Source organism: Tetranychus urticae, chromosome 3, assembly GCF_039701765.1.
Source record: "Tetranychus urticae isolate SD_2017Ah chromosome 3, NJAU_TeUrti_SD_1.0, whole genome shotgun sequence".
In the NCBI taxonomy this organism is placed as follows: domain Eukaryota; kingdom Metazoa; phylum Arthropoda; class Arachnida; order Trombidiformes; family Tetranychidae; genus Tetranychus; species Tetranychus urticae.
In genome coordinates this window covers 23,479,539-23,506,830 of record NC_142960.1, presented here as the reverse complement: position 1 = coordinate 23,506,830, position 27,292 = coordinate 23,479,539, and the positions used below count along the sequence as shown (strand labels likewise).

The 27,292-nt window shown below is 31.2% G+C and overlaps 1 protein-coding gene and 1 long non-coding RNA gene across 13 annotated transcripts; one reads left to right on the top strand and one right to left on the bottom strand.

Annotated features, from left to right (window-relative positions):
- Nucleotides 1–190: 190 nt before the first annotated feature.
- Nucleotides 191–6,341, bottom strand: LOC107365144 (uncharacterized). 3 transcript variants are annotated; one of them, XR_016200107.1, is made up of 3 exons: nucleotides 5,996–6,315; nucleotides 4,780–5,939; nucleotides 191–207 (listed from the first exon to the last, which is right to left on the bottom strand). It is a non-coding gene; the product is annotated as an uncharacterized LOC107365144 (long non-coding RNA). The 3 variants fall into 3 exon arrangements; XR_016200106.1 differs by lacking the exon at nucleotides 191–207 and having other exon boundaries at nucleotides 5,057–5,939; nucleotides 5,996–6,341; XR_001569363.3 differs by lacking the exon at nucleotides 191–207 and having other exon boundaries at nucleotides 5,057–5,900; nucleotides 5,996–6,341.
- LOC107365143 (uncharacterized) lies at nucleotides 5,496–27,292 on the top strand. Of its 10 annotated transcripts, none has more exons than XM_025161475.2 (8): nucleotides 7,165–7,367; nucleotides 7,538–7,555; nucleotides 7,990–8,933; nucleotides 10,622–10,735; nucleotides 11,214–11,275; nucleotides 11,736–11,902; nucleotides 24,249–26,364; nucleotides 26,455–27,292. In XM_025161475.2, the coding sequence occupies exons 3-7, from the start codon at nucleotides 7,990–7,992 to the stop codon at nucleotides 24,441–24,443; spliced, it is 1,482 nt and encodes a 493-aa protein (XP_025017243.1). In that variant the 5' UTR covers nucleotides 7,165–7,367; nucleotides 7,538–7,555; the 3' UTR covers nucleotides 24,444–26,364; nucleotides 26,455–27,292. The 10 variants fall into 10 exon arrangements, with proteins under 10 accessions (XP_015788093.1, XP_025017242.1, XP_025017243.1 ...); XM_089269573.1 differs by having other exon boundaries at nucleotides 7,165–7,555; nucleotides 10,637–10,735; nucleotides 24,249–25,504; nucleotides 25,613–26,364; XM_015932607.3 differs by lacking the exons at nucleotides 7,165–7,367; nucleotides 7,538–7,555 and adding an exon at nucleotides 5,496–5,638 and having other exon boundaries at nucleotides 10,637–10,735.

Sequence of the window (27,292 nt, the reverse complement as noted above, 5' to 3'; positions counted from 1 at the left end):
ATGTAGAAATTAATGAAGTAATTTGATAGACTAGCTTGATATAATGCTATTAAATTTTTATTGATGAAATAATCATATAATTATTTGTTTAGTCCTATTGACCGTAAATCGTTTATCGTTTAATCCATCCAATTCATCGTTTAAAGCAAACCAACCAATTCTCCCAAATGCTGTAGCCATGTGTTGAAAAGGTTCAGCTGACTGAAACTAGAAAGCAATATCAATTTAACAATTTTATCAATAATGAAAAAGAATCTCATGTTTTACGCTTTAAAAGAATCACTTCAATAATAAGACAGATTTTGTTGCTTTTTTGATCGTTGTTGATATTGTCATGTTATTATTGATACAAAATCAAGTTAAATTGAAACAATGTACTTAAATGTAGTAAGTGTAGTAAATGTAGTAAATGTGTTTGAATATGATCTGAAACAAGTCAATCAAATAGAGATCAGAAAGCATTGTTGCATAAAGTCTATTGAATTGATGTCCAGGTGCCTTTCTTTTACAAAATATTTATAAAATAAGCGTTTGTAAGGAATAGTCTCATGCTATGACACATTCATCGAGTGGTAAAAAATGAACAAACAGCATTGCTTTCGTTTTCGGAATCGAAAATCATCAAATAGAACTTAAATGTAGTGAATGTAGTAAATGTACTAAATGTGTTTAAATACGATCTTAAACAAGTCAATCAAATAGAGATCAGAAAGAATTGTTTCATTGTCTATTTAATTGATTCCCAGGTGCCTTTGACTTACATAATATTTGGTGGCATAATCAATGCCAAGAATCACAGAAGTGAAGTAATATGTCTAATATCTAATTGTAAAGTTTTGTTTTATGAATTTCTCATGAGCTGAAAGTGTTATCAACTTTCGATTCAAAATTGTAACATTGGTCAGCCATTCACTGAAGGTCTTGAGCTATTAAGTCTGGATGATTTTTGTTTCAGTTAAAAATCTATTTTTTCAATTTTTCATCGTTGAAGTCACTTTTCCAGGTAAAAAATTCAATCAAAATAAGTGAAATTCCCTTAGATTATTGCAAATATGATCGTCTTTTATTTGCACCCAATAACAATGTTTGATTCAAATTAATTCGTGCCATTAATAAAAAGGTTTAAAGCCGGTGCAATTTTTATTTTATGCTATGAAATTCACTGCGAAAAATTTACACCGCGCACTTTAAACGCTCAAATGCATAGGTTTGAGGTGGAAGTTGTGGGCTAGTTTGGCCTAATAATAATTAATTCTCAATAATAAAATTAAAATAAATTTGGTAAATTAAACCTAATAATTACTCATATATTAGAGTTTGAATTTTGTCTCATTCTTTATATATCACTTCTTAGTAGAGCAAAATTGATTATGCTGATCATAACTTCGATCTTTGTTGGTGGAAAAATTATTCGATTTGTTTCTGCTATCGTTTACAGAAGCGAGTTGGAAAGTCTTGGTTTCGTTCATTGATCTATACAGTCGTTATTCCCAAAATGTCACTATCTCAAATTGTCCGTTGTCATAGTTACTAATCAAACAGCGATGAAATTTTCCCGAAATTTAATCTGATTATAATTAAAATTCAATGTTAATAAATTTTTTCGGTGATGAATCAACATAAATTACCAGAGTTTGGTTAATTTGATTATTAATTACGACAAAAACTTGATTTAAAAAATCATAAAAAGGCTATTTTTCGGTGAAATCTGCGTAGATAGCAACAAGACTAATCCCACGAAGTGATATTTTGAGAATAACGACTGTATTATCAAATAGAACTTAAAAAATAATTTGATAGACTAGCTTAATATAATGCTATTAAATTTTTATTGATGAAATAATCGCAAGAAGTGTTTTAAGTTGCATCTTATTCTGGTTATTACATCAAACATATAATTATTTGTTCAATCCTATTGGCCATAAATCGTTTATCTTTTAATCCATCCAAGTTCATTGTTTAAAGCAAACCAACCAATTCTTTCAAATTTCAAAATCCTGAAAATAGTAAGCATTATCAATTTATTAATTTGTATCAATAACGAAATAGAGTCTGTAGAGTTCATACTTGGACAGCATTGATAAGTAAAACGTCCTAGTTCCCCTGCACAACCTGTTGACGTGATGTCGACGTCTAAAGGTATAAATCCGCTTATAGAATAATCTTCAAGACAAGCTTCTCTAATATCGCTGAACTGTTGAGGTGTACAGCGATATTCCAGACAACCTGTAATTTGATTACGAGATTGAAAACAAAATTAGTTTGTCGGCTATAAGTTTTCATTAAAATTTACTTACTGGGATCAGCTTGAACACAATGATTATCATTTATGAGCACGGAAAATAACACAAAAGCAATATTAATTTATTAATTTATATTAATACTGAAATAGAATCTCAAAAGTTCATACTTGTACAGCATGTATAGCGAGCCCGTCCTCCATCACACGATTCACTTCGGATTACATTACTACCGTATAGTCTCCTACATTGGTCAAATACATCTAGCAAGGGTCGGCTGTCACAGGCTGTAGTCCGACAATCTATATTTTTGATTGAGAGATTGAGAAAAAGATTGAAAATTAGTTGAGTTGTCGTCTGTAAGTTATCTTTAAAATTTACATCTCACTGAAATTTCAGCTTGAGCTTGAACTGAATGATTATCATTTATGAACATGGAAAAGAACACAAAACTTAAAAGAAATAGTTTGTAAATCATTATGAATTAGAGTTGCAAAGTAATATTTGATTTCACTCGAAAGTTATAAATATTTGTATAGTTGATCACGTAAAGTTGGTAATCTTTATGGAATCAAAGGCATAACTTTATTGAAAATCAATCTCTTTATATACTCATTATAAAAAATTGAAGAAAGAGAAAGAGAAAGATCGAAGTAAAACATATTTTCTTTTGAGTCAATCTAAATTGATGTACATTGCCAATCAAATTAAAATGAAACAATGTACTTAAATGTAGTAAGTGTAGTAAATGTAGTAAATGTGTTTAAATATGATCTTAAACAAGTCAATCAAGTAGTGATCAGAAAGCATTGTTTTATAAATGTCTATTGAATCGATGCCCAGGTGCCTTTGACTTACATAAAGTTAAGTCTCTCTTACAAGCTCAAATCGTTTGACTAACACTACTATTGTAAGAGAGAACCCACTGTAATATTTCGTAAAATGATCAATGCCAAGAGTTCACAGAAGTGAATTACGATGTGTAATATCTAATTGTACAGTTTTGTTTTATGAATTTCTCATGAACTGAATGAGTTATCAAATTTCGATTCAAAATTCTGACATTGCTATCGTCACTGAATCACAAAGTCACTAGTTTTTATAATTAGAACAACTCTTGGATCGATAAACTAACACTGAAATAGCTTTTGATATTCACTATTTTTAGGTTCACCATTTTATTAAACGGTTATAATAGTGATTGAAAAAAAGTTTAAACATTTCTATCAAGTTGATTTGCTAACGAAGCAAATTGCACTGAAGATGAGATCAAATTTACTCTGGAAAGAGCAATTCAATGATAGAGAAGGTAGTCAATGCTCATGGATCTCATGCTGCTTGTAGTTACAATCCAATAGAATTGGATTATCGTTGTATGTGTCTATCCGGTTATATTGGCGATGGTTACACTTGTGTACCTTCATCATCATGTCGAGATTATCCATATCAATGTCATCGAGATGCTGAATGTGTTTTCTCTCCAACAACCCGTGAATACAAATGTCGATGCAATAATGGCTTTTCCGGAGATGGACTCGATTGTTCACCAAACAATCGGTACGATGGACCTTATTTAGTTGCTGTCCAAGGAATGTCTTTTGCTCGTCTACCTATGGCACCTGGACGTCAGGGTGAATTTCTTTTCGTGTTGAATTGATTGATATTGAATTTACCACCAAATCGCTGTGAATGATTGAAAAGATTAGTCAACATTAATAGATCGTTTTTATAATTTTCAGTAGAACTTTAGTTGTATAAGTCAGAGTCGATATTCTAGATAAATAATTAATAATTTTTTAACGTTTTGCTCTTTTGATAGGAATAATGTTCACAGAGTTGGTCGCAATGGAGGCAAAGAAGAAACCTTAATGATACCTAAAGGATCAAATGGACGGCTTCATGGTATAGTGGCTATGGCCGAAGCTTGTCCGGCGATGAGTAATCCATGTAGAATCCGTAATGGAGGCTGTAAACATCTATGTTTACCGTCTGGTCCTCGATCACGAACCTGTGTTTGTCCAGATGATGATGGATCAGGTGAAGAATGCACTTTGATGTTACCACCGCTACCAAGACCAACCCCATCTGGAGTTGGAATTATTGGGGTTGGATAAATTGAAATTCTATAAAAATTTAAAATTTTATTTTCTCACGCCTTGAAATTCTAGACAATTAAGTATAATCGCATTCGGTTGTATCAATTTTCATTTTCTAATGCATTTTCAATCATTGAGCTGAAAATCTTCATTCTTACCTCTGATGATTTCAGTTGAGTTGACACATTTACTGTTTAAAAAAATAAACTAATAGTATTGCTAATATTGAATGTAAAATTGAATGTGTTAATGATAATATGATGTGCAAAATTATCCTGAAATTGCCTAAAAACTATGGAATGAGATTTAAACATCATAAAATAAAAAACAAATTCATCTGAATCGACTAATGGAATCACTTCTCTGCAATTGACTAACGTAATTTTCATCCATCCAAAAAGATTGATCAAGTGAAAGCATTTTTCGCGGTCACTGTAACTCACGATGTATTTCCCATTGAGATATTTGTGTCTTCAATCTTGTAACAAGATGAAAGAGAGATTAATTTTTGCCAAATTATTGAAACTTTTGATTGAAGCCATTAGCATCAACTCTTCTATCTGGGTGAAGATGAGAAAGAAAGAGGGAAACTCGAATGAGAGACTGGTGACCTTTCTTTCTTTTTAAACTTTTTCTGGTTCCTTTCTCATTTTGGCTTACTTTGGTTCTCTCTGTCTGTGTAAAAACTGATCATCTTCCACGATAAGGTCAGATAGGAGATTGCATGTAAGAGCAAGTGTATTACACAGCCTAGAAAATTTTGTCTGTCTCTTCACCTGTCTTCCATGAAACTCTTGCTTTTGATGGTTATTTTCCCTCCGGGCTTCTCTTTCCTTTTCTGGTTCCTTGATGAAATTGTATGGAAGTGAACATGACTGCTGTGATGAAACTCTGGCTCATGCGTTCCACTTTGGTTGTGAGAGTGTGAGCAAAAAAGGGGAAATGAAAGGTATGGTACAAACACAGGGAGGAAAAAGATAGAGAGAAGAGAGAAAACTCGAAATTTGGTTTTGTTGATCAATACTATTGATCAAGTGAGTATACATAGTGTATATGGTTGTAGGTTGTGTGGATACGAGTGAAAAAATAGGGAGAGAGGATAGATGTAGAAAGAGAGAAAGAGTGGAGATGAGAGTGTGTGTGTAAGTGTGGGAATCAAATTGAAGGAAGGAAAATGTCCGCATTTTCATTGATACACAGTGTTTTCAGTGATAATACTTTAACTAAAAACCTTAATTGTGATGGTTATATTGTTTCAATTAAAGACCATTAATGATTCATGTATGGTGATACTAAAACAAGGTAAGTGAACATCAAGATGATGATCAATAAATTCTTTAGACTCCTTTAGCTTCCTCCATTTAGATTTTTGCACAGTTCCTTTTTTGATGATTTGTTGATGTTGAAAATTTCAACGTTATCTCTTTGCTTGCATCCAAAGTAATGATTGATGTTGCAATAATTTCACACTTTTCCAATGTTCATGTAGACTTTGCTTGATTATCCTTAAATTTTGCTCATTTAACTGATATAACGCCAGTTTTAACTCATTGCTCCAATTGAACTAGAAAAACGAAATGAAAAATAGTCAGAAGATGTTTGACTAGAAGGAATGTAATTGTTATAAAAGATTTATCATTTTCATCATTTCATTCTTACCTTGATTTGTAGTACTTAAAGATGGTGTTGAACTCAGTTTTCAAAAGAAAAACAAAATCAAAAAATGAACAAAAAATAGCAAATATTCATGATGAAAAAAGATTGAACAGTTGGTAGACTTGAAGAGAGATTTTCAATCAAAACAAAAATGGCAAACTGTTTTGTCTCGTCAAATTAAGTCAGAGTTGAAAGTGATAAGGCAAATTGTCTTTAGACAAAGATAAGGCGGGATTTTTATAAAAACAAGACTTTGAGACTAATCAATGTAAGAATCTTTCTTAACTCTTTGCTACTTGATAAGTCTGGATTATCTTCAATGTTTTAATTATTTTCCATTTTGTTGGCCACAAGTTGTCTGAGCGTAAGCGAAGGCTTTATTATGAAAAGCGTGGGGAAATTACCCACTCTAGAGCCAAAACTACTGAGCCAATCTCAACCAAATTTAATATCTAGCACCCGTATGGCATAAGACATTGCAGACGGAAATTTGGTTGAGATTGGTCCACTTTCCCGAAATTAGTTATTTTGGATAAAAACAGATGTCACTTTTCAAAAATTAATAAAGAAACTATGGGCAAAAACTTTCGGGACTTTGTAGGAACATAAAAACTTACAAGTCCATTAGTGCTATTACAAAATTTATCGATCGACAGTTTTCGATAAAATCGAGGTCAAAAATTAAACTTCGATCATCTTTTCTCTAGCTATGGAAGTAGTCTTTTCCATGAAACTCATTTTTCTGATATAAACTTAGATGGCCAATCAGAAAATGCACTTATTTTGAGGAATAAAATTTTCTTTTTCTTTTAAACAGATCAAGTTAGTTTTGAGATAAACGCAACGCAAAGTTGTAGAATAGAAGCAGATTTTTGCATGAAACTTCGTTATTCTGCATAAATTTTGATGATATACCAGGAAATTGACTTATTTTGAGAAAAATTATGTTTCTGTACAACACTTCTTTTTTACGTTAAATCGACTGATTTCTGTGTCCATAAGAGTTATAGAGCTGAAATTTTACATTGATCGATATAAATTTAACTAACACGTTTTTCGATTTAACGACAATTCTCTTTGTGGTTATTGCCCGTAAAAACTCATTACTTATTACTAAAATCTTTAGTCATGTCACGCTCAGACTTCACTGTTATCAACAGTAGTCTAGTAACCAATTTAAACAAAAGAAATGCTTTCCTTTTTCCCTTTTCTGGTCATGTCAAATATTCAATTTCAACTTTCCCAAGCTCCAATCAATCGTTACTCCACTTAAATTGATTACCATGCTATTTATGTGAATTTTTTGTTGTGTAAAGAATCTGATTGTTACATTCATTGAATGGTTACTCTTTTGGTGCTCCATCATCATTCCTAGGTATAATTCGACCTCATTCCTTTGATTATTGTCCATTGTTGTGCCGTCATCATTACCCTGGTAAAAATTAGTCCATTTTCCTCTGTCTCTCTCTGTCTCTTTCCTTCTTTTCTATCCGTGAATTGATCGATGATCATTGATTTCCTATTCGTCAAATAACATCTTATTAGATTAAATGGTTTAGCCAGGTAAATTAAAAAGCAAAAATTAAACGTTCAACACCAATCTCTGAATGCTTTGGAGCATTGATTTTTAATAAATTAGTGTCACCACAGTAAACCAAGTTACTATTCGTTCTGATTATTGTGCAAAAATAACCTTTTCTTCATTCTCTGTTTCTCTCTGTTCTACATTTTCAATTATCAAGCTTATTATTCTATGAACTTGTTCTCATTTTGTTTTTTTTACTCTTTTTTTCCTCTTCCCTTTCTTCATTTGCATATTATCATCTTCATGGTTCACTATTGAATTACAAATTTGGATTTCTGTGATTAATGAACGACTCAATATTTCCCTTTACTGTAAACTGTAAACAACAAACGTGATTATCATTGGATTCATCCATTCTTTTGTGTGTCTACCAAATTTGGATTTTTTTGCTTACTTACTTTGGAATAATTAGATGCCAATAGCCAAACATGAAGGGGTTAAAGAAGAGAAATTATCTGCAAACACTTCGAACTCTCAAGGTAATGAAAAAGATAACCAGAAAGAAACAACAACAACCACTAATAAACCTCAACAAGGAACAAGTAAAAGCAGCGATAGTGATAAAACTCAGCCTCATCCATCATCAACAGAAGTCCATAATACATCAAGAATATGCTCAGCTACATCAGAAGCAAGTGGAAAGTGTGAGGGTGGAGGAGGTGGAGGAGAAGGTGATGCAATCGAAGAAGATAAGAGGACTAAAGAGACTAGTGAAATCACCACAAGTAATAACAAAAGGAAAGAAACAGAGGCAGCAAGTAAATTTTCCCAACCATCATCATCATCTAATCAGCAGACAGCTTCCTGTTCTTCTAATACCTCATCCACCCAGCAAACATCGCATTATCATCATCAACAACAACATCAGCATCTATCTTTGCAGCAATCTCACCAAGAGTCATCTTCATCATCCTCATCTCCTAGTTCCTCAGCAACACCAGCCTCTTCATCCAGTAATAATGGTCGATCAAATTGTACCAAACTGTTTTGCGGATCCGGAAGTGGATCAAGTGATTCCAAGAGGAAAGATGTTGATGAGAATAACATGAACGGCTCAAGTTCAGGAAATTGTGACACAGGAAGCAAATGGCGTAAATCATCGAGAAAGGGAAGCAAGAAAAAGGAGAAATACGCACTCAAAGAGATGATCCATGATCCTCATCATACGGGATTTACTCAAGTTACAGGTGATGGTGTTTCAGGGGAATCGGGTGATATTCAGCAACATTGTTTTAATAGTGCTAGTGTTGAAAATGGTGGGACAAATGCCACATCAAATCAACAATCGCAACAATCTGGTGCCCACGACCGTAAATCATGCTGTTTTTGTTGGTGTTGTTGTTGCTCATGTTCCTGGTAAGCTTTGTAGTCAATATTGTTATCAGGTTCACCCATCGGTTCAATGAGTGTCGTAAAATTGAATTATATTGCTTTAAACAGACAAATTGTTTACCAATATAACTTGATGAAACTTTACTGTGTACCCAAAATCACGCATCAATTGTGGAAGCAATCAAAAAATTACAATTTATTATCATATAACAAAAAAAATATGTTTTCCATGGTAAACAACCTTTCCCTCAAAAATAATAATTAACAGTACAACTAACCCGATAAGATAAATTTACCCAATAACCCATCACGTAACCAGAAACCAGAAACCAGAAGTCTTTTTTCTCCTCTTCTCTAACTATCTTTTGATCAGTTTTAATAATATTGTTATTACTTGAATGATCATTGAGTAGACATTTCAACTAATTGTCTTTACCTTTTTGCTCAACACTTCAAATCAAAAGCAGAATAGGAAGCAAACGAGATCTGTTTCATTTTAATGTTTCCAGAATTGCTACTTTTACTTAACGTCATCAAATCAGTTTCAATCAAATTTCTTTCACAAAGTTCATCAGACCCACCTTTTCCCAATCCATTAATCAGTATCTCATTTCAAAAACATTTAAAACATGCTTCTTCTCAATCTAACATTGAAAATACTCATTACTCAAATTTACACTTAGCTTCTTGGTAACCTTAAACATGAAGACAAATTTTCAATTTTAATTTAAAATTTTCTGGTCAATGAATTAAATTAAATTTCAATACATTTTCTCATGCACAATCTCTTGCAAAAAAGTGAACAAAAAGGAGACAAAAAAATAACGTTAACTTTTATTTTGAAAACAGACTAAATGGCTACCTTCTGTTGATAGGAACAAAAATCGATATTTGACCTGGAATCTTGGAACCTAGTTTAGTGAACAATTTCACCTCCTCTTTACATGTTCCTCTTCAACTGTACATATATCTATGAGTTATTGAATACTCACACACACACACACACTGCTTTTGCACCCTTCCTTTACCAGGAAAAATAGAGATAAAACCTGATGAGTACAACTCTTTCTTTCTCCTTATTACTGTCTTCAAAGTTGTTTTCTGGAAACAAATGACACTGAAAATGATGACTATAGCGATACTGATGTGTTGATTTTGTTGGTTCAACCTTTTTTTTATTCATTATTTCCATGTTTCATATCTACTTTTTTTACACATTAACCTGAGCACAGGATTGAGAGTAAACCAGTAAATATTATTTCTTGAAATATTTCAATCTTTTTCACTCCCATTTATTTTTCAAAAGCAGCCTTCCAAACCACCTCAACCGTGATTTATGTGAATAAATTAAGCTTCCATGTAAAATAATGCATGTAAAACTGTAGAGTCTATCGAGTTGTTTTCATTTTTTCCTCTTCTTTCCCATGTTTACGTTTTCCAATAATTTCTCGTATAACATCCCATGTCGTAACAACTTTATTATCATCATCATGAAAATCATGAAAATCAACATCTTTTACTATTCTTATCTTTATCCACCTTATTTTCATTCCTCAAATTCTGGTTTCTTTCCTATTTCCCCATTTTTGCATAATTTTGAGGTAAAGGTTGTAAACAAGAAACTCACTCTTTTCCTAATTACAGTAATTGAGGGACTCTAAAATTGATCCATGAAAGTGAACAGATAAATTAACAATAAATATTAATATTAGTCCATTTAATGACAGCTTGCCGGTGAAAAATCAAGGTAAAACTGGTAAGGAAAACAGTCGCATCCAACCATCTTCATCATTAGAACACTATTTCAATGGAAATGGTGAACAACCGTAAGTTTATCATTAAACCTTTCTCCTTCATTTCGATCATGATTTTCATCAATTTTCCTAGCAATGAACTTTGCATTCATTTCTCAATTTCAACCTCAATTGATGAAACCTCTTCAACTGATAAAAACATGACAGCTGCACATAACATGAAAAAAATGGTCATTTTGATTTCCATTTGCCATTCAGATGAGCAAAAAAGAGATAACAAAATGTATCACTCAAACAACCCAAATTTGAACCAATATTTGGCTCATCTGGTTCTTGAACCATTTTGTCTCAATTCTGTAGCATTTAATTTTCGTTGTATTATCACGATTTCAGTTATGCTAACCTGTCACCACCGATTCCTCAGGGTGACAATAGTTGTGAAAAATTTTCGCCTTTTTTCTCATCTTTACAATTCTTTTACTTGATCCATTTCCTTTTTTCTCAAACAATTTTCTTCTTATTCTAATTCATTTCTCTTCTCTCATTCTAGGCCATCCTTAGAGGAAATTAGGTTATGGGCAGAGTCTTTCGATAAACTAATGAAATGTCCATGTAAGTCCAATACTCGTATCTTTTCCCATGAAAACTAAATTTCCATCATCCTGTGAAAAGCATCGAAATGCAACATGAAAAGCTAAACATCATTATCATTACCAAACAATCAACATTATCGTTTTTTATTCTTTCTCTTTTTTTAATTCTCTTCTTCAATTGCAACTTCAGTTTCAGCATCAGTTCCAACTGAGAATAGTCAGCATTTAATCAATGAAGAAAGAAACGTAAACCTCGAAATGTTTTCCAAGAAAAAACTGTTCGAAAAAGAATGAACAAAAAAGAAGAAGAAAAAAAAATTGAAGCAAAATTCAGCAAAAATACAAAACAAAAAGATAGAGAAGAAAATATAAAAATAATATTTAATAACTTAAATCAAATAATGTAACTTACTTATCCTTTTAAGCTTGTTACTCAATTATCTTTTAATGTCTATTATATTCTTACCTTTTTTTTGCAGGGGGACGTAAAGTTTTTCGTGATTTCTTGAAATGTGAATATAGTGAGGAAAATATACTCTTCTGGTTGGCCTGTGAAGACCTCAAGAATGAATCCAATCCTGAAGTTATCGAAGAGAAGGCACGAATAATATACGAAGATTATATTTCAATATTATCTCCGAAAGAGGTAAGGACAAGTTCACATCAAATGCAGTTGATTCATCTCATTGTCACCATGTTATTATCATGGTTCACTTTTTTCCATTCACTTACTATTTTACAATTACTCTCACTGTTATTGGACTATTATTATCATTGCTATTATTAATCATTAGCACTGGAACCATTATTATCATTATTGGTTCCATTTTTTACTCTTTACCAGAAACACAATTGTCCTTTGATCGACTTCGATCAAGAAACAGTGTTTCAGACAAAACTGGATAAATGACATTCAGACTAATGTTCAATGTTTCCAGTCCACTTTGATTGAATTTACGAGTTCATTTATGAGCTTATTTCTGGTTAATTCATTCATCTCTGTTGCCAAATGATAACAATAATAACCAAATGATAAAAATCAATATCACCCAAAAAAAGGATAATGATGTGATTAATGTGAATGTTGGTGATAATATTTTTTGCTCATGAAAAATAATCAAATGACAATGGCGATGAATAGGTGTTTAATCCTTTCTTTAATTGTATTGATCTTTTTGTAACAATTGAAAGCTTTGATAGTTTGAAAGAAGTGTGAAGCAAACATAATTGATATTTATAATGCTATAGCAAAAGAGGAAATTTCATTTTTCACTTTTACTATAAAACATTCAATGAATATCCAATCTATTTTTGTACAGATTCCTACTGTAGACAGTTTACTGGAAACTCTTGATGAAAATTGAATACTTTTGTTGAACCATTGAAAAAGATTCAGTTGAATAAAGAGTTGGGTAACAAGAAGCAAAAAAAGCTGGACTGAAGGATGACAAAAACTGAGAGACGAAATTTTCTCTTCAATCTCAAGTTTTTTATTTTCAACAAAACTAATGAAGTGAACAACTTGACCTATTAAATCTCTATCATCTCTCAAGAAAAGTTCCAATGTCTTTTGTTCTTCACCCAACTCTTGTTGCTTAATCTCTGCAAAGGTTCAACTGAAAATGACAAAAGCAGATTCAAAGTCAATCTCACTTTCATCATTCCAATTACCTGATGAAGTTTCAAAATGCATATCAAAAGCAACCAAATAACACCAATCAGAAAAAAGACAGAAAATTAACACAAAATTCTTGAACAGAAGTGACAAAACTGATGTAAAATGAAGCATCATAACTTCAGAACTCAACATCTTAACATATCACTAAGGTCACTATTCGAGGTGCATAAATCGAATACCTAAGTAAGCCAAAGTAAACCATATTTATACCCAATATTAAACAGTTGATGTCGTGTTTTGAACAGTTCAACTTTAAAGTGATTCAACACGTAATGTTTCAGTCTTTACACATTCTCATTCTCATTATTAAATCGATAAAAAGGTTTCAATTGAAGGAGTAACTCCAATCAGATGTGAATTAATATTGAACTAATAACTGTTGATTAAAATTTATCAGCTAATTTTGCATTCATTAATTAAACAGTGAATGTTGAATAACAATAATTATACCTTTCAAGTTAATTTGATGCTCATCAAAATTTCTTTACCTTTAAAGTTGAACATTTCATTGCTCAAGCTAATTACGTAGAAGGTTCGTTTTTTTTCTTCGAAGTTTCGATAATTTTTTGCTTTTCTAACGATTATCAAATGATTTTGGCTTTCCTCTGTTGCCTTGTTGTTACTCAAATGATTAATAGGCAAAGAATCGTATAGCAATGTTAATTAACCACGTAATTTAAGGACCATTTAATTGTTGCCATCTGATCCTTAATATTATTGCCTCTCTTTAAAATGACAATTACTATAATATATCAATTAATTATTCATTAGCCTTTTGCCTGAACCAGAAATATGATATCAAATTGTTTAACAAGCAGCATCTTAATCTTGTGCCTCTCAACCAAATAAATAGCCATAATCATTATCAAATCACTTCTATTATTTACTAATGTATTTTATTGTTGCTTGGCCACAATCATCAGAGAGACAACTATTTTTTCTGCTTCCATTGGTCAACATTTTCAGGTTAAATTGAATTATTTGAGAAAAGGGAGAAACTTTCATCTATCATTATTTTTCTTTAAAAAAAGTCATCAAAATCTATTAAATCACTATTTTATCGACTTTTTCTTCTTTTCTCTCTCGACCATCAAATCAACTGACCAAATGAAAATACTAATAATAATGGCAAGGTAATATCAATCTGCAGACAAAAGATTCTTGGATTCATTAGCTGTACAAAAATGAGGCTAACAGCGTGAAACAAATGATATTTCACTCATGATTGAGAAGTTTGTCATTTTACCTGAAAATTCATTTCGAAAAAGTAAACTACAAAAGATTGAACCATTTTTTGTATACAAATGTAAGAATATCAAATCCAAAAATATCGATTCCATTCTATTTTCACCAGGGAATTTTTGCCCTTAGAGCATGGAAATGACTTTGTTAGGGAAGACATCAGAAGACAGGGAAGATGAAAATTGAAGGTTGATAAGATAAAAAGAAGTTGATAAAATTGTTTTCCAATGTAAAGTCAGATTGTTCATGTTTTCACCATTTTCATTGCCTTTCACCTGCTAATACATTTTCGCGTTCACCTTGCAGGCAAAGAAGCTCAACATCTAGAAATGCAAGTCTACCAAACAAGATGATGATGAAGATAACGATCATCTTGATCCAGTGATAATGGAATGAAATGTAAAAACAAAAAACTTGAACAATATTAAATATTGATCGAGTTTTCATCGATATCCAAAGTTCATTGATAACATTCAGTCAACTTTGCTTTTCTCACTTTATAATTCAAAGGCCTTTTCCATCTTCATCTTCCTTCTCACCCTTCTCACTTCTCTGATGCAATTCATTCATTATTTGGAAAATTCTGCTTCGTCTCTTTGCGAAGCTTCCTTTTCCACTCTTTTTTTACACCAACAAAATTCATCTTTTCTGGTTGTCTTTTTGTTCATAATCAGGATAAAAAGATTATGACTTGAAAAGCAATTTTAGTCTTAAAAATTTCCACCAAAGGAAAGGGAATAATGGGTCAAAAATGATGATGATAAAGAGATTCTTGATTTTCTTTTTTTTCCTGAAAGATTCATAGTAAACCCGTAGGCTTCTCATCCCTTACATGGCATGAGTTGCGTTGTAACTTCACTTTTCCTCTTCATCTTCATCATTATCATCGTTTCTTCTTCACCATCTTCTTTTTACTCCTTTTCCTTGGTTTGTAGAGTTCGTCTCAACTGTCGTTCATGCTCAACTCTTGCATTGTTATTCCCTTTCCTTTCCCTGGATAACCTAGTAAACGAAGACGAAAAGGAAGAGAAAGTTGGAAAAGATGATAAGACTGATAGTAATCATGGTAGAATTGAATCAAGAGAAGAGAAGTGATTCTGACTTTTTCCCATTTCTTCTTTCATGTTGACTTATTATTCTAACAAACTTGGTGTCTGTTGTCTTTTTTTTATTTCATCAAATATTGTTCCTAACAGAGTTGAGTAACATTACTTGAATCAAGTGGAGATGGGAAGATGATTCATGAAGAAGGAGAAGAACTGACGAAGAGAATGGAGAATATTTTTTCTTCTTTCTTTAGATAATGATGATGATGATAATGAAGAGAAATGCACAAGGAATGTATTGAAACAAGATTCTGTTATTTTTTACACACTATTTCATCTGTATTGAATTGTTCACCAATGAAAATGACATAAATTGACTCGAATGAGTAAAAACAAGAAGAAAAATCAACTCAACTCACAACACACATAAAAATATTATCAGCTAATCATGAGAGTTATAATGCTAATAATGTTTTCATATTATCAATAATTCTTCCTCTTATCTTCATGTCCAAATAACTTTCCCTTATTAGCCATTTGGTTGGTGCAAAATGAAAATAAATGTTCAACACAACCTGAATCACAACTTGAAAGATTACTTTCTGATTCATCAAATTGAACCCTAAATGATCTGTGATTCCATGAGCATTTCATTGAATGTTGCACGCATTTTCCACACCAATTTCCTTTCATTTTCAACACGTTCTTCCAATTTTCAGGTTACTTGTATCTGTAATTGATCGTAAAACCAGAATTGGTTTTCATGCTTGCACAAATTTCATTGTTTACCTTTCAATGAAATCAGCTTAACTCGCAACAATCAATCACAAAACATCCAATGATGCAAAATTAAATTTTGATATTCCAGGAATATGAAATTACTAGACTTTACAGAAAAGATCAAACTTATGCCTCTAAATATCGTTCTCAAACATGTTTTAATTTGTTCATGAAAGATTCTTCAACATAGTGAGCAAACATCCCTGTCAAAGGCTGAGCCTTAATAGCTCGCAGTGCGATAACAAGGGAATGTCGAGATTGTATCAGCACTTTTTGATGGAACAGCGCAATCCATACAAACACACTGGTGTGGAGATTTAGTGGTTCCTGAGATTTTCTGGTTTAAAATTGATGTATTTTTCAAAATCATTTTTAAAAACTAATTTTGTCTGAAAAAAGTCTAGCTTCGTAGGTAAAAGAGTAGGGAAAGTATGGAGTTTTTGGGTTCAAGTCCTGGTGACTCTTTTTTGTTTGATTTGAATGATTTAGAAACTTTTGACTAAATAATTTAAAATGATTGTTATAGCTCAACAGAATTGATAATAAACAGCTCAAAACATTCCCTTGTAAGTACGACATTTCCCTTCAATAAGACAATCTTTATAATTTTGATTAGTTGAAATGCATCACCAAATCAAATGAAGTCTTAAATAAAACAATTTTGATTTGAAAAGTGTAAAAATGTGAAAATTGTCAATATTTGTAAGAAAAGTGAAGTGAACATTTCTAACCGTTTTCATAATAACTATGATATTAAATGTAAAATTGAAATTGACAGTAAACTGGACAATCAATATAAAGCTAATAAAGGTGGCTTAACTTTTCAACCTAAACTTGTTAGCTTTTCTGATTAAATATTTATTGGCAGCAATAAAAAAGGAATCTTGAAACAATTTATCGATTCATACTGAATATTATTTCCATATTACACAATATTGATATTAGCTGTTGAAAAAAGGTGCAACGCTTTTAAAATCTCAATGAACCAAGAATCCACTTATAAGTGAGGTAACACAATAAAAAAAAGACTGAAAACATACTCAGAATGGTTGTTGAATATACACACAACATGATCATAAATGTGATCATTACAATGATTGCCATTGTGTTTGTAAAATATTAATCAATTGAATCAATGAGACTTGTCTGTGAACCAACACAATTGTTTATCATGTTTAACATTTAACTAACTACTCTTGACATTGATTAACTTTCCTACCAAAAGATGAAGCATAAAAAACGATTAGGTTAACTTTGACATGCTCTGAATACTTTGCGAGTGCTTTTAATTTTTTCATTGTTTACTTGATTTATTTTACCTCTCTTTACCTTCACTTGTCGATTTACTTTTACCATCTCAGTTGTTCCATTGGATATGCGCTATTATAATATTTAACCAGCAACCCTTTCAAGTTATCAAGAAAAGGAGAAAATTCGTTCATTTCGTTAATAGTTGCAACAATAACCCAAGGCTTCAGTTGCTTTTCCTCCTTCATCATATTAATCTTATTAAAATGTACTTTTTACCATTCCTTGGATAATGTTTCACTCTTAACTCATTGATGTCGACTCTTCAATCCTGTCCTTTAAGCCTTCAATATCGCCTTCACAGGTAATATTAATAACAGGAAAAAGATTAAATCATTTGTACTTAAACTGTTTTCTAAGTCCATTTAATATTATTACAGAAATTTAAACCTCGCTTCAGGCTCTCTTTCACTTGATCAACAAAATTAATCAACTTTCACTCATTTCAGCATCAAGTGAATTAAACCGTCACTTGATGAGTAAAATTCATTGATCAATTTGGTCAATTATCCATAGATTTTCGAAATCTTTTTTCATGTCAAACACTTTTGAATAAGAAAACGGAATTTCAAGAGACTCTTAAAACAATTTTCACGAATTGTAAATGAATTCATTAATATTATTCAAATATTTTATTCTTTGGATTTTTTACTCCCAAGAATTTGTTTTTATCGATATTCAAGATTGTGTTCAAGTTACACCAAATTTGTTATTCGGATAAAATTGCATTGAAAATCAAACCTAAATGTCACTTCAAGTTTGATTTTGATCAAATACCAAACTTTCAAAGTTTCAGGAAGTTCATTTTTAGACCAAAATTTGCATTGATAATCTTTCGAACTGAACAGGTGAACAGTTTGGCAAGAAAACCAGGTTACTTTCATCTGAACTTATTCGAACTTTTATCCTGATTCTAACAGCTGAAACATTTTTTCGTCGTTGAAATTTCTCAGTATTTTCATTGTTCGTTTTAAAATTATAAGCTTTGGAGTGGGAAAGTTATGGTTTGTATACATTTCAAGAGACGAAATTTTTGAAACATAATTACTCGGAAAGTTGAATTTGAAATGGTTTTAATCTTTTATGATAACAATAATATTAAGCATGAAAATTTTATTTCTTCAACTCAGTTGGTTCAGTTATTTTCAGTTTCAATCTTTCTTATACCGTCTTTAGATAATCCTATTGAAATTAGCATTTCTTTCAAGTATAATCTTCAAAGTGAACCTTGTTAGTCTGGAAGATGAGAAGAAGCAAAAAATATAAAAATAAAAGATGACTTGGTTTATAACATAATAGCTGCTGATAAAAATGCTAATAATGTACAAAGTACTAATAATGTTACAACTACTGTTACTAATAATAATAATAATCATCATAATAATGATATAGAGAGTAAAAATGGATTAAAGATAATGGAAACTTTTCCGATTTTTGGTTCTTTGTAAAGAGAAATAAAAGTAAAAATTAAACTGAATACGATTTTTGTTATTAAACCTAATCTCAGTTACATTTTATTACTATCAATTGCACCTTTATATTCAATCTTTTTTGTTGAAATTCAGGCTTCTTGATTCCTCCTTCGTCTTTCAGTTCAAATTACCATAGATACTAGTGCTCAGGTTATCAGTTACTCATGTAAAATGAGTCGACGCTTTCGTTGTTATTGCAATACTTATTGCTATTATATTCACATGAATGTATTTCTAGGTCAGCCGGAAGTCGGCGTAGGCTGAGTGAACGCTGTGCTTAAATTGCATGTTCAGAAAGTTCTGTTGGATTCTTTGTGGGAAAGAGTATTTGTTATGATAGATATGAAAGATTTGAACAGAGTTCATCAGAGACATCATGATATCTGAACAATTTACACTAGACTACTGTTGATAACAGTGAAGTCTGAGCTTGACATATGACTAAAGATTTTAGTAATAAGTAATAAGTTTTTACGGGCAATAGCCACAAGAGAACTGTCGTTGAATCTAAAAACGTGTTAGTTCAATTTATATCGATTAATGTAAAGTTTCAGCTCTTATAACTCTCATGGTCACAGAAAGCAGTCGAATTGGTTACCAAACAAAGTTGAGAACGCAATACCCCTTTTCTACCTCGAAATCCGGTCATTACTTTTCAAAGCGCATAAAGCCATAGTGATAAGTTGAAATTGTGTGACTTACCACAGAGGTAAACTTTTAATTTGTTGGAAAGTTTATAAAAAATTTTATAAAGGTGCCATCTGTTTTTATCAAAAATAACTAATTTCGTAAAAGTGGGCCAATCTCAACCAAATTTTCATCTGCAATGCCCCATGCCATAAGGATGCTAGATATTGAATTTGGTTGAGATTGGCCCAGTAGTTTTGGCTCTAGAGTGGGTAATTTCCCCACATTTTTCATACCATAGTCTTCGCTTAAGCTCAGACAATTAGAAGACTTGCGATTTTCACTTCAAATCCTAAAATTGTTTTTTTGTAGCTCTTATCAAAAAGTGAAACTTTTTACAGAAAATTATTTTTGATTGGAAAATTAAATCTTTAACTCTTCATGGTAGTATGCTGAAAGCTTAAGACTCGAATGAAATTTTGATTTAATTTTGAATTCATTTTTAGTTGATTTAGGAAAATTTTAGCCTAAGACACATTAATAAGTAATGTCTTCCTTTATCGGGTCAATGCTTCCTTTCATCAGCTCAGATTTCAATGTATCATATCAATGGTCAGAAGCATGTACAAAGATTGTCTCGAAGCATGAAAAAATCTCTCCTCATTCTGAAAACATAAGTCTTGCTCCGCTCAGGCTGAAAATATAAAGTCTGAATTTGGTGAATTGAGTTTGATCATTTCAATCATTTTTCAACTTCAATTCCCAGCGCAAGTTTCAATTTAAATTTCCAGGAATTTTTTCAACGAAAGGATTTTCATGTGGTTGAAACTGTGCCATAATGGATTCAGTTAATGATTCGAGTTTGGATGAAACTTTGTACTAAATTTTTATTCAAACCTTTTGTCAATTGGATTTAAATTTTGAAAGTGCTTAATCAAGATGAACTTGAATTTCTTGAGATTATGACTCAATCTCAAGGTTTGCTTCGCAGTCGGATTACGAAGCTTTCACAAGCACCTGACTTTCTTGGCGAAACTCAGTTTTTCCAATTCATTCATTTGAAAATCCAACTCACAGTATGTCAAGAATTCTGATTCAATACAAAGTCTTGCGACTTTCGCTGTTTAAACACAAATTGGCATTTGATTTTTGATTTGACTTGATTTCCATTGATAAAGGTTAACAATCAAATAACGATAACCAAAAACTAGAAATATTTATCGAAAAGCTTAAACATCTTAAGAAGCTAATATATATTGTCCTCTAGCGGTTGTTATTACTTTTCCTGATTCCCTTTCTTTTCCTCTTTCCTTCTCTAAAAGCAATTTAAGTGATTGCTCTTGGGAACAGGGAGTTGAATTGTGTGTTTAAAGGTATGATGCTGAGATGATATATTCACTAGTTAAGATGACATGCGAGTATAGCTTGAGTAAGTTTATTGAAATATCACAATTATTCAAATATCAGATTATATTATAATATGATGCATTATTTACATTCAGTAGAATTGAATATTTGAAAAATAATGATAAAAATTATTGTTGAACCAAAACTTGGGTTAAACTTTCCTTTCCTACAAATAACCCAATAACTTGAAGCTTCCGAGATTCATATTCAACTTGATTGAAATAATCATTTTTTCATCTCTTCAGTTCATTCACCTACGAGAAAAAATGAGTTAATTTATGGCTCATTTTTATTCAACTTTTGATCAACATTTTGCTCTCCAGTTTAAGAAGTAAATGCGAAAAAATTGTCTTAAGAGTTGGGACTTGTGGGTTTGTAGGGACATTAAAACTGAGCCCATTTGTGAAATTAAATTTATTGTTTCGAGGAAATCGAGTTCAAAGAGGAACTTCGATTGTTTTTTATAATTAGATTCTTTCATCAAACTCATTTTTCTGGTGAAACTTTTGATGGATAACCAGAAATTGAACTTTGGAAATACAATTTTCTGTATCTGTACAAGGTGTCACTTCGATTTACGAACAAGTTATAAATTCGACGAAATATCAGAGAAAATCTGACCTGATTTCTGTGATAACAAATATCTTTTTAACACATGATAAGATTTGTTAGATCACTTGAAGGTTAAATTGAAACAAACTCCATTCTAAGTGAGACAATTACTCTTGAAATATCAACATTTATAGCATTTCATTGTCGTTATTATCTAAAAGTGGAAGTAAATAATCATTTCAAAAGTTGTTCAGTAAAGTATATTTTAAAATTGAAATATACTTTACTCTTCACAGTTGGAAGAAAAAGATTTCCTGATTCTTGATTATTTTCAAATTAATTCAAATATTTGCTAACCTTAAGTTTGCCATCTTTTTGTATCCAAAACATTGGCAAACCTTTTTATCACTCCCAATGGGTAACCTCATTTGTTGAACCAAATGAGTTATATTTAATATTAAAAGACTCAGCTGAGCAAAAAAAGAATGAGCGGAAAAACCAAAAATTTAATCCATTCACTTGTAAACTCTATTTAGCCATTTCTGCCAAAATCATTTTCATTCAAATCCAAAATAAATATACAAGGTAAAGATTAAAACGAAAAATGTAAATGTAAATGTAAATCTTTGTGGCTAGAGGTCAATAAGGTCGAAGTTTCCACCAATTCTGTCTCCTAACGAAGTCTAATCTTGAATCAATGAGGTTGCAAATGAAACTGACTGAGCTCGATGGTTTGCATTCAAACAATCAAATTCACAAAAGCAGTCAATCGTCTGAGTGGATCAGTTAACACTAATGATTTAACTCTGAAGCCACCTTAAGACTTTAGCTGATAGCATCGCTTAAATCACTTAGTTCCTGATAAGCCAATCAATTCTTCATATTTAAATTGATTCAATAATGAGATTGACATTTGATTGTTTTGTTTTGTTCGTTTTTCTGTGCATTTTCGATTGCCTTTAATATTGAATCTCTATTTACCTGAACTGAACCATTGCTCGAAAATTGACTCAATCAGTAAATTTTGTGCTGTTTATTGATCTTCGATTCGAAAACTGGACTAATTTTGCAGGTCAAGCATTAGTTTATTTAGCTCGAATGAGATTTTACTCTTTAACTTGAGTCATTTAGCCTTTAACTCCTCTTGGGTTTACCTTTTATTCAGTTCTTTAATGAACTTTAAGGGAGTGTTATTCAGGCTATGTGAAAGTCCTTTATGAACGAAAATATGAAAGGCTCTATTCAACATTGATTAAATTAGTTTATTTTAAACTATTTTTGCCTAAAATTTGATTCTGTCTAATCTAAAGAGTCTTTTTCATATTCATTCAGTGCTTTTTATTGTTTTCATTTGATGTTTCAATTCAATTTGAATTGCAAGTTTGATGCAGAAATAATGAGTTGGAGTTTGTGTATAAGCTGATTGAACAGACCATAATATGAAAACTATTTTTACTTTGTACTTGATATTATTGATAATATTGTTAAAAAATTTAAGAAAAAAAATGAGTTTATTTAAATAACAACAAAGTGGCTAAAATTGAATTGACATGAAAGGTAATTTAACTCTTATTACTTTTTCATCTCGAAATGAAAATCAGTGAAAATAATATTAATCATTGGCTCAATATTTACTTGATATCTCGTTTCAGATATTTTTACCTGTTTCTTCCAGTTTCACCTTGGCTCGTTAGTTTACTCTTTCATCTCATTTTTATTAATATCAACTTACAGGGAGTGTGATAAAATAAATTATATAAAACTGCCTCAAGTGACAATACACAAAATGGATTAAATATAGTCATCTATACATCTATACAATATATACATTCATATAAATACATACATAAAGACAATATATAAAGTCAAAACATCAAATTTCTGCAGGAAAATTGTGCCAAAACTGAGCGGGTTCTAAAGGAAATTTTTCAATTCCATCAAAGCCATGATCAAACTTCAATTACCAAAAACACTCAGAACTCTTTCTGAATTCAGGTTACTGAGAAATTTGCGTTTGAATAAAGTGGGGAACCATGTAGAATCCGTATTTCTAACTATTGAGTTTGAAGGGAAAAACTTTTTTGGTTCAGTTTGATGGTTTATTGTTGGATCCTCATATACAAAACTGTCTTTCGAGAGTGAGTTTGGCGAGAAAATCTGGTGACTCAACTACTCAAGAAGAGACCAAAGTTTCCACTTTGAACTAAAAAATTTTACTCTGACTTTTGAGTCAAGAGTTGCGACCTTTAGTGACATAATAACTGAACTTAATTTTTCTGATCGACAGCTTTTGATCAAACTTGGATTGCCCTCTGTTCAGTTGTATTAATAGAAACCGATTTTATTTTAGTTTTTATACATTTCATTTTCTCATTCGGACGAGGCTTTTTTCATTAATATTTTGTGCCTTTAAAATGTAAATTGATTGATTATGCTCACAAGATTTGTCAGTCAAAATGATCAGTAATGATCGCTTGTAATGATGATAATAAAAATAACATTACATCAAGTAATGCTAAAGTTACATTTCTTTCAAGTACTAATTACCTTTTCAACAAAAAGGTAAATCTTTGAAATGTTTGTATTCCATTCGCAACCTTCAGCCATTTGAATTTCAATGAAGTCTACTTTGAATACAGTTGCTATGGTTATCATTTCAGTTTAATTTAACTTTTATTATCCATTGAATATTTGTATTGTTATTATTTCCAGTTTTCATGATAATAGCAACGATAATGATAAAGGTGAAAAGTATGCAAAATGAGAAGAAAAGAAAGAGAAAAAAATCACTTGTAAGATTGATATTGAATCATTTTCTGCATCGATTATTAATTAAAAAATTGAATTTGTTATGCTAATCATTTCTTTTTCATTTTACAGGTTAGCCTAGATTCTCGAGTTCGTGAAATAATAAACAAGAACATGGTTAATCCAAGTCCTCGCACTTTTGACGAGGCACAGCTGCAAATATATACACTAATGCACCGTGATTCTTATCCACGTTTTATAAACTCTCCGATGTATCGGAAGCTGGCTCAATTACCTTCCCCAAGTCGCAAAGGAAGCACTGCTTGACGATGATTGTTATACCAGTTGATTAACTATCCATTTAATAAAAGTTACTGTTGATGATGGATGATCAATTTTTTATCCTTTGGTTTATCAAACATTGGAAATCACCTTTTATTTACTTTTGTATATTCAATGTTTCTCTGTTAACTACTCTTCTTGATCCTGTTCATTTTTTGAAACCCTTTGGTTATTTTGGAGGAGAAACATTCAGAGGAAAAAGATTAATCCATCAATTTAAATGCACACTTGGTTCAGTTGAGGAACCCAGTGCAGAGGCCAAAAAGGATTCCAGACTTATCTACGAATCTTTGATCAAATCATGAAGCAAATTTTTCTCTGTTGTCTAATAGTTGCTATTCAATCATTTAAGGATAAATCACAATTTGCTGCGATATCACAATAATAATGGGTTTAAATGGATATTTTGGTGTAAAAGAAAGGGACAAATTTACCAAACAAGCAAACAAGCGTTACCACGAAGAAAAGTACAAATTGCCGTTTGATACTCAATAATTGTTATCGAGCTGGTAGTAATTTTAATGCCGATTAATTGACTTCCAGCTGATTAATTTTAAGGATAAGCTGTTGTTCAACAAAGAGCCTTTCTTTTGTAAAAGTCATTCTGTCCTTTTTCATCGACAAAAGGCAAAACCACAAAAACCAAAAATGTCACAAGTATTTGCTATTTGCTTGTTACTGTCAGTACCAATGTATACCTCACCATCGCCATCAAATTGTTCAAAACAAAAGTCTCACAACGATCTGCAATAAGTCCTTATGGACTTATCGTGTTTCATCAACTCGCTTTTTTGCTGTATCGCAATCATCATCGTGATCTTCATCATTCCATAAATTTTCATTTCCCTGTTGAAACTCACCAAAGAGTCTTTAATGGTTGGATACAAAACAGCAAATAAACTGCTAAAGGCCTAAACTGTTGATTAGTTCAATTTGTATCACCAGAAACGGTTAAAGTGAAAATTATTGTTCCAGCAACTTGAACCTCGCGCTCTTTTTTGGTGATGAATTGAAAAGCCAACATGAATAGTACAACCATTGAAAAAGTAACCGACCATCATTTTTAGTCCCTGAATTGTTCTTAATTTTGCACTAATTTTCTTCTTTTTCATTTAATTACAACTCTAAATGTTTGAAAACATTCTCGTCAACAGCATCTCTTCAAATCAACACAAGCAATTAACATGGATCCAATTCTCTCACCTCTTTTACCTCGTTTCATCTCAAGATCCTATGGGAACAAGTGATTATTAATTTCATCAATTGTTACTTTTTACTTATTACACGAGATTCATTAATGTTTACACATACAACAACACACACACAAAACTCCACATTCACTCAACTCTTTAACATAACATTGATAACACAAAGTGAGGATAAAATAAAATAACTCAACATCAAAATTATACAAAAATTCACCCGAATCGTCACATCAACTCTCATCACCTTGCCATATTAACATTATTACAAATTGATACTTATTATATATATAAATATATATACATAAAGAAACGTTGAATGTTTTTTTTTGGATTAAAATAACCGACAAAAACCAAGAATTCAACTCGACAAGATTGAGTTGATTTTTGCAAATTTTAAATTCAAGGGCCATATAAAGACCAAAATCACCGAAATACCATTTTTTTCTGATTACTATTCGATAATTATACACAGCAAAAATCATTAGAAAATTTTCAAATCTTCATTCACACTCTTCAAAAGACAAAATCAACAAAATCACCAAAAAGATCATCTGTTCCTTTTTGATCACAAACTGAATCTTTTTTCTCCTTTTTTGCAAAACAAATTCTATTATAATGAATAATAATGTTACATGTATAAATAAATAATATAAATATAATAGTGAGCTTGTTATAATCAGCACATTCAACCTTTTAATTAGGTAAGTCATTTCAATTAGTGCTTAAACCAAAATGCTATGCCAACAATGTTTTTAATGTTGCTAATTTGTCTCTTCTTTTCATTTTTACAGAGTTTTTAGACATTTTATCAACAAACACTTTGGAAACCAAAGCCAGGGTTAACCATGATAATATTTAGTCCATTTTCAATGGAACAAATCTTGTTCATTTTTTTGGAATAAAAGACAGCCCCAAAACCTTATCCTGAACTTGAAATCTTTTTGATTATTAACCGGATTATCATCTTGATCACTGTCACCATCTTCATCAACATTCATTACCCGATTCAACTCCTGTTCAATCCAAAGATAATTTAAATACGATTAAACTTGGACACGTTTTACCAGGCGATCTTATTATTACATTAATTGACATAACCCAAAGATTCACAAGCACAACAATACCAAATACGTGACTCTACACACCAAGCAACCCATCGATTTGCGGCAAATTCATTTTTGGTTTTAAGCTTTCATTTTATAGCTTTAAAATTACCTTTGTTAAATAATGCAATTTTTCAGTTTTCCTCTGTTACACCTTTTTGTTAATTCTTGTTACTAAAATTAGTAAGATTGTTATTAATACGATTCTGATTATATTCAGTTATTACTATACCTATTAATGCGAGAAAGGAGTTTGTTTTGATGTAATTTGGAAGTTGATTTTGACAACAATTGTGAACAAAAACGAGATGATGTAAAACCAACAAAAAACTTGTATTAACTGTTAAAATTGCAATTACTTGAGCATTTAATAGAGACATTTAAAACTGTCAATAACGTGAAAATATTTGCATACTTCAATTTCTTCTTCACCTTCTGGGTTCAACTCTTGAACTCAGTGAGAATAACTGATATATTGTTCACTATTTAATAAAAATGGCAACAAGACTATTAATTTAATTATTAA